This window comes from Rousettus aegyptiacus, unplaced genomic scaffold, assembly GCF_014176215.1.
Source record: "Rousettus aegyptiacus isolate mRouAeg1 unplaced genomic scaffold, mRouAeg1.p scaffold_m13_p_2, whole genome shotgun sequence".
NCBI classification, from domain to species: Eukaryota; Metazoa; Chordata; class Mammalia; order Chiroptera; family Pteropodidae; genus Rousettus; species Rousettus aegyptiacus.
In genome coordinates this window covers 6,135,606-6,149,389 of record NW_023416295.1, presented here as the reverse complement: position 1 = coordinate 6,149,389, position 13,784 = coordinate 6,135,606, and the positions used below count along the sequence as shown (strand labels likewise).

Genomic DNA, 13,784 nt, shown 5'->3' with positions numbered 1-13,784 from the left:
GATGGCAGGAGAAGGAGTGAAGGGGGAACTTCACCATGAGGACTGAGACCTACCCCTGATCTAAGTGAGATGTTGTTCAAGAGCAGGAAATTCAAGAAGAAAGACTGTCATGTAGAGAGAAGAGAGGAAGAGGTAGGGGTGTGGAGAAAGGGGTGTGGGTATTAGAGAGAAAGAAAGAAGGAGGGGCAGAAAAGTAGGGGAAAGGGATAAAAACACAATAAAAAACAACCATATTATTAGGAGCTCACTTATTGAACATTTGCTCAGGCAGTCCTGGGTTTAGTGCTCACAGCCGCCATTGACAGGTGCCCGTTTTGCAGAAATCAGAGAGGTCGTGTATGTACTTGTTCTGGGTCACACAAGCAGGATGAACCCCAGTATTCTGAACCCAGAGCCTGTGTTCTTGACCCTGTACACACACGGATAAAATCATGGAAAGGGCAGAAATATGAAACAGAAATTGGGAAATAAATGCAGAGGGAGAGGTAACAAAAGAAGAACATGAGGAGCTGAGGAAAAGGAGGAGAGTCAGACACTGAACCCTCCCGGAAAGGCCAGCGAGGCAGAGTGAACAGACGTGCAGAGGGAGGGCGTGGGGGGAAGGGGCATGGGAAGTAAGGCCACCAGTCAGGGGCAGCTCTGGGGACAAGCAGCTCTGGGGACAAAGGCATGGGTGACGAGAAGAACCATTGCTAATTACGCTGGTGTCTCACAGAGGACACTCAATGAAATGGACTGGCCAAGGCCCTCTCAGCTCAAATAAGGTACTAGGGTCTGATTACAAGAGCGAGCTGGATCCTTCAGGTTCACATGGGCTCTGTATTGATCTCTAGGGGTCTTCTTCAACTCCCATTTATAGAGATTCAAAGGGGATTAGGGGAGAAAGGCATAGCTCACATGCCCATGTCTGATATAAGCTTCTAATTTCTTCCATCCTAGGCACTGGTGAAAACTCCTGTCAAAGCTTGACCTGGGTCCAGCAAGATTCCTCGGATAACAATGGTCTGTTGCTGTTGGCTGTTCTGTGACCCTTTGCTGTGCTTGTCCCACCCTGTCGTGCGTTGTAGAGGAAGGGCTGCTTCTTCTCAGTGCCGACTGCCCAGAATTGTCAGTCTTTGCATCTGCAGTTTCTCCAAGAACGTAGATAATGGAGCCTTCGTACTCCGGGAGGGCTGCTCCTTCCACACTCCTTAAACTAACGTACTTGCCTCCAGCAGCTCACGGCTCTGAGCCGGGACCTTCAGGGCCCCTGTGCCTGGCTTTGCAGTTTTCTGCATGTCTTGCTCGAATCTGAGTGTGGATTTGGTGCTTTGCTGTCACGTCCAGCAGTGGCCGGCACTGCAGGGGACAGGGACGGGGAGGGATGATGAGCATGTTCCTTCTGGGCCAGGGTCCCTCACCTGCTGGATCCCTGACACAGGACCATGGGCACCATGTGCCTCCCATGCAGATTCTCTCCTGTCTTCCCTGGGGCTGCAGGCCAGGAGCTGCCCGCCAAATACCTGATGGGCCTCTGAAAAAACACTTTGGTACTTTAGTAGCCAATAACCACTGCTCACATCTCTTGACTTCGCCTCTCAGTTTCAGCATCTGTAAAAGGGATGTGATAATGGTACCCGCTTCGCAGGGCGGTGGATTTTAACCGAGTTATGTCATGCATTCTTTAATATCACTACGCTTAACGATCACCATTATCTGTATCTGGTGCCACACTCTAAGATTTTAACCACCGCCGTTACCTGGGAGACTTCTCTGACCACAGATGTCCGCTGTGAATTTAATGATCTCCAGGCTGTGGAGCAGAGAAAAAAGCAATCCCGACCTTGGGCCCAGGAAAATAAATTGAGGGCCATAGGCTCTCCACTTTCAGGGCACACTGGTCTGTGGTAAATTTCATGAGTAACTTGGAAGTCTCAGAGACCTCCCCACACCATGGAAAGCCCCTATTATGTAGCTTCCAGTGGGATGTGTCATTTAAGAAAAATATGTTCTAAGTTAGTAATACATTTTTATTTTTTTTAAATAAAAAAAAAACTTCAGAGTGATTTTCAAAAGCATAATTATACTTCTAGCAAATCACATTGATTCAAAAAGGTAACATTTAAAACTATCGTTTAAAATGCATGAATCCGTATTAGCTATTTACCTACTTGTGCAGCTGGTGGGAACAAAAAGTGGAAGGGATTGTGACTAGTAATGAGTGGAAGAAGAGGATTCGGTGTGTGGAGGGGGGCGGGGAGCATGCAGAGAGGAGGCAAGGACGTTATAACCCACTATGTGGCCAGGGGATTCCCCGTCTGGAAATGAAATCCCAGAGCATCTCAGTGATGGGAAGAAATGAATATAAAGAGAAATTTCAACTCACAACTCAAAGAGTCTGATGCAGCAGACACAGCCATGAGCAGGTGAGGGAAGGGCACTGTCCGGTGCCCACCACCCCGGGAGAAGGCTCTAAGAAACGGTGGATGTCACACAAAAATGCACCGGGGCCCAAGTTCTGTATTAAAACTGCAACAATTAATTTTTAAATCATATTTTACCAAAATTACTTTGCTTAGAAAAAAATAGCACTAAACGGAAAGATCCAGATGGCACTGAAAACACTGTCCATTCCTACACTATTGAGATTGGTGAGAACAGAGGCTCGATGGCATCCGTAATGAGCAGAGGAGGTGCGTCAGGCAGAAAGGGGTTGCTGGTCTTCGAGGTTTGCACAGGGACTCCTTCCTTAACTGTTTCCTGTTCCGCTTTGCCCTCTCTCTCTGGCCACTGGTGCCTGCAGACTTGCGTGTCAGCTCCCTTGTTTGATGGTTTCCTGCTGGGATCCTACCATGGGAAAGACTAGCAAGAGGGCGGGAGCAAGGGAGAAGCCTGTGTCCCCCCATCACTGCCTCAGGCAGCAAGGCCGGCAGGAGCTGCATCTCCCCCAGGACACCAAGCAGGCTGGTCATGGTCCAGCTTCTTCTCACCCAGTGACCCTGCCTCTGGGCTCTCCCTTGCTCCCTCCCATGGCTTCCTGTTGACTACTTTCCCAGTCAGACATCTCAGCTCTTCCATTAACTGTGTATTCAATCCCCTGGATTAAAGTCCTTCTGCTTGCAAAGCATAGAGAGGTTTGTATTTTCCTGTCGGGACCTGGTTGATACAGGGGGCAAATAAAATATCTCTGAAATCAAAACATGGTTTAGGTATAACTTCACCTGAAAATGGACTCTCAGAGTGCCTGTTTGAAAGAGAGCAGATAAATGCAAGAAGAGATACAACCGGCGGCCATGGCGATGCACTAGAGAGCCAACAAGCAGAAGAACAACAAGCCCAAGAGTCTGAGTCAGCAGGTGAGACTGAGTGGCTGGGTTTGATGAGTGTGGAAAGGCCAAGGGGTACTTGCCGGTGGCAGAGAATAAAGTGACACATGGATCTGGAAGGCATCTATTGACAAAAAAGGGGGAAATCACACAGACACCCAGAGTGCAGGAATGGAGCCTGATATATTGATAAGAGAGACCTGGAGAAAGAAAATTAGAAAGAAACAATTAAAAGACAACGGGTGAAGAGCCGCAGAGCCTCACGAGGAAGGGAGATGGAAACGAAAGTCAAAAGACATCCAGGAGAGATTGGTCATGGAATCGATGAGGCACCAGCGCTTTCACTGGGCGAAGGCGGCAGTGCATGCAGACAGGCTATAAGTAGGAACACAAGAGGAAAAGAGAAGCCAGGTGGGGTGTAACAAAATGGCAAGAGGGCAGAGCAAAGCTCCGTTGGATCTCAACTGCAGTCTTTTTTATCTTCAGAGTCTTGTGAACGAGTATTGATCCCAGTGAATAATGGCGATACGAGAGAGACGGAGACAGCCAGCTCATTGTCCTGTGCTGAAGAAGGTAGTTATTACCCATCTTACCAATTTTCTCACTATGTCTTTGTTTTTCTACAAAAACCAAAGCTTTCCTTTGTTCTCCCGTACTAACCACCTCCCCCGCCCACCGAACACCCTCGTGCACAGTCTCCGACGGCTTCCAACAGGCACGAGATGCAAAGGAGAGAGAGCTCAGCTCTTTAATTAAGAGAGTGTCTCTGAGAAGAGAACACAGAGAGGGAGAGATCATGGAAAAGACAGACTGAGCAGCACCAAATAACATATAAGAGCGAGACGGATTTCAGATTAATTGACGTGGAATGTAAACAGTGCCATGTTGTGGAGTTGGTGAAAAGAAATAAGGTGCCACTTGGTTTTTAGAAGTTATCACAGAAATGTGGACGTCGTGCCTGGTGCTGCTGGTCAGATTTGCAAGTAAGGAAGCCCAGGTGAAGGACTTTTAGAAACGAAGTGACAGGCGGAGCTCCGGTCCTGATGTGGCAAGCAAAGGCGCGGGGGAAGACCTTTGGTGATGGTATGAATGCTTGAGATGAGGACAACATACGGAAAGAATGATTGATATAAAAGAGGCATAGATAGTTCACACTGATAATCAACAGAGACAGAATGGAAGAAAGTAGGAAACATAACAGAGATGGCTAAACTGAAAAGTCAGGCAGAGGACAGCAAGGTCAGACCTAGAGTAAGGCAAGGGAGACCCCAGGGTATGGGTAAGGAGGCTCTCGCTCCCGGCAACTTCTTGTGTCCTAGGCACCTCCTTTACCTCACCTTAGACCTTGTTCAGCCCTGGAGGACAGTGATAAAAAAATGAAAAGGAAAAAAGGTATGAATAAAGAAAGATACACAAGGAAGCACATACCAGTAAACAAACAAAAAGAAATTAAAAATAGGGGAGGCACAAAGAGAATGATGTACAGAATGAGTAAAAAACAATGAATGAAAATTAGGTAGAGAGTAGACCAAATAAAGAGAGAGAGAGTGGACAAATCAAGACATTGTCCCAGCTCAGGAGACCATCACAGGAAGGAAGGCACCATGGACTGTTCAGAGCATGTCTAGAAGGTAAGGTGTCCGCAGTGATCGAAGTGGCCCTGGAACCCAGACATCGCATTCTCTCCATGGCTTAAGTCACCATCTACGATCTATTGATTTCTAAACACACATATCCAGCCTGGACCTGTCATCTAGGCTCGTTCATCTAAGTGTCCAAAGACACTTGGACTTATTGGAAGGCCTGATGGATGTCTCTATTTGGGGGCTGTATCGGTCATCACTTCAACGGCGCACTGGTCCCCTGCTGGCCTCCTTCCTCCCATCTCACTCCCCTCAGACCCACTCTCAGCACTTCAGCTCAATGGGTCTTGCAAAAATTCAAACCGGACCGTATGGCTTTCCTGTTTAAAACACAATATCCTGTTGTGGCCCTCAGCGTGGAGCTTTGAAAGAGCTGGCTACCAATGGCTGTGTATTTCCCACCCCTTTCCTCACGCCTTCACGTCATGTTCACGCCATCCAAACTCCTTTTAGTTATTTGAATCTGCCAAGCCCTCTGAACTAAATCTCTGCCTTTACATATGCTTTTGGGAAACAGTTTGGTCTAATCTTCCAATGGCTTTATTTTTAATGAATAATTTCTAGAATGGAATACTATACAGCAGTGAATATAAATACACAAAATGACTACAGGTGACTGTCACACACATAATGTTGAGAAAATAAGTCAAATCCCCATAACCAAATAAGAGAGAGAGAAAGAGAGAAGGGGGATGTGGAGAGAGAGAATCCATGATTCTATTTATACAAAAAAATTCCGAACTGGCAAAACTAATCTGTGATGTTAAAAGTCCAAGTGTGATTAACTTGAGCAAGGTCAGTGGGGATGGTTAGTGGAAGGCATCACTAAGAGGCCTCTGGGTGATTGTAATCTATTACTTGATCGAAGTGATGGTTACTCAGATATGCTTCCTCTATGATAATTCTAAATTTATGAGTTACTCACTTTTATGTACGTTTTACTACAATTATAATTTTTGTTTTTTTAAAAGCGAAAAAAATAATCATCAAAGAATTAGAAGAGTAGGTTAAAACAAAGTAAAAACAAAAATAAAAACAAAACAAAACAAAAAAACAAAGTTAAGAGAGGCACAAAGGCAGGGACAGAGTTAAGCAGCAGGAAAGGAGAGAAATCAGGGGTAAGCTTTCTCCTGCACTATAATTATAGGGAAAAGGACTTGTTAATAGATTGAGGGTTGCTCCATCCTTGTTGGGGAGACAGACTTCTTCATTTATTGAAATTTTGTCCAGGAGTGAAGCTACCGAACCATGAAATCAAAACAAATTCCTGTTCTGTACTTCTGAGGGATATAAAGAAGGAAAAGCCATGTTTTAATTCAAAGATTGAACAGCAAGCCAACGCAAGGACTGACCGTAACCAGGCATCTGACATAATAGGTAAGGCTGATGGAAAGCATGTGTAATGTGGATCACAGTACTAGGCAAGGGGTCTGAGCCAGGTAGCCCCAAACGGAGGCAGGAGGAGAAGGGAAGCAGTGTTTTATGCAGTGAGTTTAGCAGACTAGGGTTCCCAGGAATTGGAAAAAGACCAAAAACAGAAATGGCAGGTGTAAGTAAGTACTGATGTCCAAGACATTGTTTCTAAAGTGAGAGGAAAGTGTGGGGATAAAAGATAAAGAAAAGGGGGGGGGGAATCAGAGAGCCAAGATACGAGAGAAGATGGAGAAACACGTGAAGACAAAGAGAGATACAAAGAGATACCATCTGCAGAAAGACGGGCGTACACTGGAGGAAACAGGCCCAGCCAAGAGTAAAGTGAAGTAAAATGAGAATGAAAGAAAGAGGCAGAATGGGGGTGGAGGTAAGAAGCAATGAGGGTGGCGTTCGGAGGCAGAGTGAAGATGGGGGTAGGCGGCAGAATGAAGCGGGGTAAGAAGAGGTGTGGGAGGGGCCAAGCTGCCCTCTGCACATGAATTTCGCCACCTTTCGTGTAGGATGTGTAGGACTTGGAGCAACCTGCAGGTCACCCACAGTCCAACACAGACCAGCGTGACCTGAGTTAACTTAGCTTCTAGGTCTTCCTTGTGCTCTAATGACGGGGTTTCCTGCCTGTGGGTTCCTCCTTGAGACCCTAAGGGGTTTTGCTCCTCTGTGCAGTGATCAGCAGTGAGGAGGACTCCGCAGGATCCAGTGATGAAAAGGAGCCCTCGGAAGCCCTCGCCTGCGAAGTTCAGCCTGGTAAGGAGGTGGGAGAGAAAGGCTTGGGCTGCAGGGACCTGAATTAAGAGCTACTGTTTCCTGAAGCATCTTATTCTGAGTTCATTCTGGACCATGCATCCAGTTTATCATGGAATCTCAATGTCTCCGTTTATTTTACTGGACCTTTTTAGGAAATACAGGGAGATAAGAAATCATTATATGCGTATTTTTTGAAGGCGAGGCCTATTAATTGATGGGTCCTATTAGTCAAAGTATGTACCTTATATTGATTGTATAGTAGAAATAGGTTAGCAAAGTAATGAGTTTATTTTACAACTAACTAGTTGCTACATCTATAAAGTGTTGGCTGTATAGACTGATTTCTATAGAGAACAGAAAACTAAATATTCCTTTATTAGAAGATCATATTGTCATCTGATCACAAACTTTGAATCATGTCTGAAGACAACTTATCTAACTATCTAGTGTTGGCAGAAATAAAGACTTCAGATAAGGGTTCTGAGATGCAAAGTATTGTTTTTACAGAGTTCTTCAACAGGTCATAACATACATAGTGACTTTTCAAAGGACCTTTGCAAGCAGTGTCTTACTTTTTCCTTTGTGGCAACGCAGAGGGGTAAGCAAGATGCACTGTTACCCTAGATTCGAGGTGAGAAAACACAATTGTTTCAGGTCTTCTGCAAAGTTTCCTGGAGATGAAGGGAAAGACAAGACTAGCATCCTGGATTCTGCTTTATTTCCTTTGTAAGACTGGAGCTCGAAATGGTTGCCAAAATGTTGTTTCCTCATTGCTATATGCTACAAGAGTTGCTCTAAGATCGGTAGCTCTTTATTGTACAAATTGGTGATTTGTTTTTCCTTCCTACTTTCTTAGAGGTTATTAGAAACATGATTTCATGTCTAGAGAAAATACACTAGGAAAAGACTTAGGAACAAATAAAAGTTTTACCAGACCTTATTGTTATAAAAGACCAATATTTAAAATAATACATTCATTCTAATTGCTCCCACTGGATCTATCAAATTAAAATGTAAATTTGCTTCAGTTTTTAGAGCGTGCACATTCTAATTTGTGTCTTAGTGTAGACGCACTGCCCTAAAATGTGGTCCCGAAATGGGTCTATGGCTCAGATGCAAGAGGAGATAACTTCTCAGCCTTGCAAACAGTTCAGAGGATTACCAGGTTGGTGTGGGGTAAAGGAGGATCACTTTCTTCAACACAAGATTTCTTAGGTCTCACCACAAGAGAAAGAACATGAAGGAAGTGTGAAATGACAACAGAAGGGGTAAGAGGTAGAAGAGAGAGAAGTGTAGGAAGGTAAGGTTCAAATAGAGCAGAGGTGCCCCCTGCCAGTGAATTGTCTCTGCTGTGGGGGCAGGGGATGGAGCATCGCCTGTGTACAGGACAGGTGACTTAGAAGGGCAGATGAGAGTGGCCTATTTGCATGGATTATGAAGATTTTTCCAAGTTTTTTTAATTTGGAATTCCTTGCTGAATCAGTTCCTCGGTCACACACTGAGACACTTAAGGCATCCTGTTCCTTTTTGTAGTGGTCAGTGACCTCAGCTCCTTAGAATCAAGTGAAACAGAAGAGACCCAAGAAGCCACCTGCTCAAGATTCCACATTGCACAGGGTAAGAATATAAAGATTACGTTGCTGGACGGCAAATATCCAGAGCCTAAATGCAGAGCCCTATTCTCCTGGTGAATCTTATGCTGACATTCTCCATATGCCCTTATTCAAATAATTCCAGGACACTATTTCTGCACTGAACTTTTCTACCCCTTTTCAGAAAAGAAAGAGGCAAGAAGGCATTATAAACTATTGTTTAACTGGATGAGCCCAATTGATAGAAACTGTAGCAAAAATATTCTAGTAAAATGACACTTTTTAGTATCCACTATCATGTCTATTAATACTAAAGGCTAAAAATAATATACTTATTTTCTAGCAATGTACTTTATATTCTGTAGAGCATAGTAAGCACAGTAGTCTTCTCTTTGATAGCAATATTGTCAGCATTAGTTTCCCATTTAGAACAAAAGACTAATTAGTGCTGCTATGTAATTATAGATGGGGAAATAGCTTCAGACCAACCATTCTCAAACCAAAATGATACTCAAACCATTGGCTTACGTTGCGATTTTTTAACAGGGTTTTTGTAAATAAAGGCTCATTTGGCTATCACAAAAAGCTTAACAGGGAGACAGAGTAAGTAGGTTTTCCCAGCTTTACAGATGAGGAAACTGGAGCTAGTAACGAAAAAGGGGTCAAATATGTGGTGACAGAAAGATATCTAACTATGGGAGGTGAATGCACAGTGTAAATATATATATATATATATATATATATATATATATATATATATATATATATATATGACTTACTATTAAAGAGTGCAGCTGAAACTTACTGGATTTTGTTAACCGTCACCAGAAAAAAAAAAAAACATTAATTAATTAATTAATTATTTAAAAATAAAGAAATAAATGTACATGTTTTTAAACCAAATAAAGATAATAATTGTAAAAAAATAAAAATAAAAATTCACATGGGGAGTAAAAGAGTGAACTGGCAGGAACTCAGCATTATGACCTTGGGCACAAAAATGGGTTTGGTTGAAGGAAAAAGAGGGAAATGATCATCTCAACACCAATATTATCACAAACCCTATCTGCCATATGTTGTAGAATTTGTAACACTTCTGTGTACAAATAGCTGTTTCTTCTCTCTCACTTTACAGCCACCACAAGTGGTAGAAAATTCCCTAAGTGCAGGAAAAGGCTTTGGAAAACCGGTAAGAGTAAATAACTCTTCATAGTCATAAATGAACACTTTTCTACAAATATTCAGTCTATCTTTTTTATGTCCTTTGAAGTAAGATACAAATTTGCTTTCATTTTAGCCAGTTTGGATTTCAACTTTTATATTAGTTAGGCCAATGGCTGTAGCATGTAAACACAAAGAAGTCAAAGACACAGTGGAATTTTAATTTTTTCCAAGTAAGCATTCCTAACAGGATTAGATCATGAAGGGGCGCGGCCCTATTTCACCAAGTCATTCTGGGAAGCAGCCAAATGGGACTGAGACTGCCCTGAGAAAGAATCAGAGCTAAAAATAAACACAAATACAGATAGAAAAAACAACAGCTAATCCATAAAGAGCCAAGTCAAAGAAGAGAGAGAGTGCGGTGTGAGACAGTGAAGGGCCAAGACAAAGCAGAGATGCCCACCAGGGGTGAAATAGCCTCGTCCCAGTCTCAGGGAATGAGAGGGACAAAACACTGACCTACAGCCCCATGAATACAAAAGGCAGATCATGGAGGTCTGAAGGGGGGAGGGTCTTGCCCTAGGTTTTCAGAGCTTCCCAACTTTTTCCCATGTTGGTTCCTTTGTCATACATTGAGACCTTCACGGGACATTTGCTCCTCCCGCAGTGAGAAGATCCGATGACTTCTCAGAGTCCAGTGCAGACTCAGTGCCCTTCCGAGCGTCGAGCTTTGAGCTAAGAAGTGGTCCTGATAAGGGTAAGGGCTGCCATCCCTGGGCCCCAGGACATCTGGAGTCTGAGTTCAGGGCCCCTGTTTCTCTCAGCACACATCACAGCCCAGGAGTCATTCTCAGCATTGATCCCATGTAGCCATTTTGGAAACTGCAGAGAAAGAAATCATGAATTCAGGCTTAACCAGGTGGCTCTAGCTGAATGTCAGTGCCGTCTTACCACATGCTCCTTACCACACTATCCCCCAAAGTATTGGATTTACACAGTGACGTCCACCCTTACCACCCACTTTGCAGAGAGCAGAGAAATGGGACAGTCAGCTATTGTTCGTTGTTATCACAAACTTGTTCAAAACTCAGTAGACTCCGGTTCTGCTTTTTATTGACAGAAGGGAAAACTTCTTGTTATCACCATCAAATTTAATTTATACCTTTCAACAGATGACCCCCCACATGCTACTGGCCTAGATAGTGATATTCGAAAATATCTTTGCAAAGAAAATATCCTTTGGTGTTTACAACAACTAAAGGTAGGCCAGATAACCATTGTTCCCCCATCCCAGATATGGTGAAATTCCCATGATAAACATAGAAGGGTCTTCTATACATCACACATGGGAATTCACTGGTAGAGGCAGAACTAGCAACATGGACTCCTAGCAAACATCTATAATCCTTTATTAAAAGCTCTGAAGCCAGATGTGAAATAATAATGTGTTACTGTTTTAGAAAGACACTGTGATTTCTATCCTATATGTTACAAAACACCCCAACAGGGCCTGGGGCAAAATCCCATTCTCAAATATACTAAATTAACATTCCTTTATCAAATTGCAGGAATTCACAAGTATGATAAATAAAGAGTTTACATGGACTTGTAGTAGCTCAAATCCAGATTTACTGCTAAATTAGCCATAAATCCATGAAAAAAAAATGTTCATTTTTGAGACTTCTTTGATTTTTGCTGTGGGGCTAAAAGACTGTGGATCTTTGCTTCTTTTGGTAGTGATCTCTTTCCTTTAGATAGAAAGAGATAGAAATGATCATCACCATGTCTTCATGTTCGAAATCTTCTACAACATGAGGAGTCATAAGATTCAACTCATTTCATTATGGATTACTGATTGTGTTCCTCTTTACTTCCTAGATCCTGAGGATATTGAAAACCAATCTACTTGGGAGATGAGAAATAAGAAAAGACGTAAGAACAATCAATAAATGGCTTTCTTTGCTACAAAAGCTTCATTCACATCTTTTATCATACCCTTTAAATTAAAAAAGTCATTTGTTGTGGTTTTAGATGACACACATTATACGTGTTGCATTAGGCGGGCTGGGCTAACAAGGATAAAAGTTCAATGGCACAAGTGCGACACAAACTTATTGTTCGCTCACATAAAAGGAAAAAGTAGTTCCCGGGTTGGAGGGTGCTCTGCTCCACATGGTCATTGAGGGCCCAGCCCATGGAGGCTCTGACATCTTGAAAATGTTGTTTCCATGTTTATCAGGTAAGAAACAGAGCTGGAAGCTGAGGAAGTGTGTGTAAATCAGTGGAAAGAGTAAGACGCATAAGAAATGGTGACAAAAGGGAGTGCCTGCTACGGCAAAGTTTTCCCTAGTCCTAGCCTTGGGGATGGTTTCTGGAACAACCTTGACCAACAGGTCAAATGGAGCCACAGGTGTCCTGGTGGTTAGACTATTCCTACCCCTCCTACACGGGCTTCCCTTTTCCAATTTTCCTTTTAAAGATTCCATGCCGAATTTGTTCCTAGGACACAGGCCGAGACTGTAAAGAATTTTTATTTATTTCTGCAGGAATCAACGATGGCAACTATTCAGAATTGAATAACAGAGAAGAGCATCAGGAAACTTCTAGCTCAGCCCTAAGAAACGAGTCAGGTAAAGATTAGGATGCCAAGCTTTGGCCTGCAAATGTCAGAAATTAAAAGTGACTGTTTCCAGTTGCATTCTATTCTGAGCACCTTGACTACCTGTATCTAGTTAATCCTGAGAATTCCTTTAGACATTTTAGGAAATGGAAGGAGGCAGGAAATTATTATAAACTCATGCTTAGCGGAATAAGTCTTATTGACTAAATGTATGTATATATCTCTGTTGTAGAAGCAATAATTACCAAAAAGGTGAGATCTTTTTTTAATACTTACTGTCAAGCCTGTTTACACTAAGATCTTAGATTTCTATAGTGATATATTGCTTGATGTTAATAATATTTGTAATTATAAAAGCCTCAAAAGATAACTGGTCTTGCTATGTAATTATAAACAGAAATAAAAGCTTCAGGCCAACCACTCTCAAACTTTAGTATAGTTTTTGACAGATGCCCATTTCATTGTAATTGGATTGTATCATGTTATTTTGAAGTACTCTGGCAAATAAGATCTTATTTTGTCATCATTAAATTCTTAAGACTTAGGCAGGCCAACTCTTGCTGTCCCCATTTTGGAATGAGGAAATTGATGTACAAATGTATAAGGGTCAAGAAGGGTGACTGTTGTATGTAACAGAAAGGAAGATAAGAGCTATGTCATGTGATCAGTATCCAAAAAGGAGGCACAAGGGACCTGGCATAATCACAGGGGGATGTATCTGTGCCTGATGCCAGAAAACTTATTAAACTACAATAATAAATCTATATATACATATATATGTGTATAAGTTTATATGTACATATACACATACATATGTGTATATACTGATAGATATATAACAGCCAATATTGGTAATGTAATAGGTAGATATTGAAATATGTATATATAGAGATGGAGAGGGAAAATGACAATCATAAAAAAAAAGGTAGGAATAGCGCCGGCTACATGGTATACAAAACACCTAGAATAATAAAGCTAAAAAAGACGAACCGAGAAATAAAAATGAACAAATATGAACAGTATCATTGATGAAAAAAGAGAAAGCAGCACAGGAGAAAAGAGAAATCAGGGAGACGAGTTCACAGAATCGAAGTGACAGAGATAGGAACGCGTAAGGCAGAGCAACGAGCAGAAAATTGAGAAACAGGAAGAGACTGAAATATGGTTGGAGAGAAAAAGAGACAGAGCAAACATCTCTTGGATGTGAGGTGCAGTCATTGGAGATGCGTTTTTTTCTCAGCTTGTCTGAGCTGTGAACGTGATTGAGCATGACCACGCCGAAGTA

At 42.4% G+C, this 13,784-nt stretch overlaps 1 protein-coding gene across 9 annotated transcripts in view; it reads left to right on the top strand.

Moving 5' to 3' along the window:
• SP100 (SP100 nuclear antigen) overlaps positions 1–13,784 on the top strand; it is a 75,493-nt gene that overhangs the window by 25,270 nt on the left and 36,439 nt on the right. For 6 of the 9 annotated variants that reach the window (XM_016134678.2, XM_036236150.1, XM_016134681.2 and 3 more), the window contains 10 exons: positions 940–1,002; positions 3,189–3,335; positions 3,792–3,878; positions 6,179–6,325; positions 7,046–7,126; positions 8,660–8,743; positions 9,854–9,907; positions 10,547–10,636; positions 11,758–11,811; positions 12,426–12,509. In XM_016134678.2, coding sequence (XP_015990164.2) covers positions 940–1,002; positions 3,189–3,335; positions 3,792–3,878; positions 6,179–6,325; positions 7,046–7,126; positions 8,660–8,743; positions 9,854–9,907; positions 10,547–10,636; positions 11,758–11,811; positions 12,426–12,509 — 891 coding nt within the window. The remainder of the gene's footprint in view (positions 1–939; positions 1,003–3,188; positions 3,336–3,791; positions 3,879–6,178; positions 6,326–7,045; positions 7,127–8,659; positions 8,744–9,853; positions 9,908–10,546; positions 10,637–11,757; positions 11,812–12,425; positions 12,510–13,784) is intronic. The other 3 variants (XM_016134680.2, XM_036236149.1, XM_016134682.2) reach the window with 3 other exon arrangements.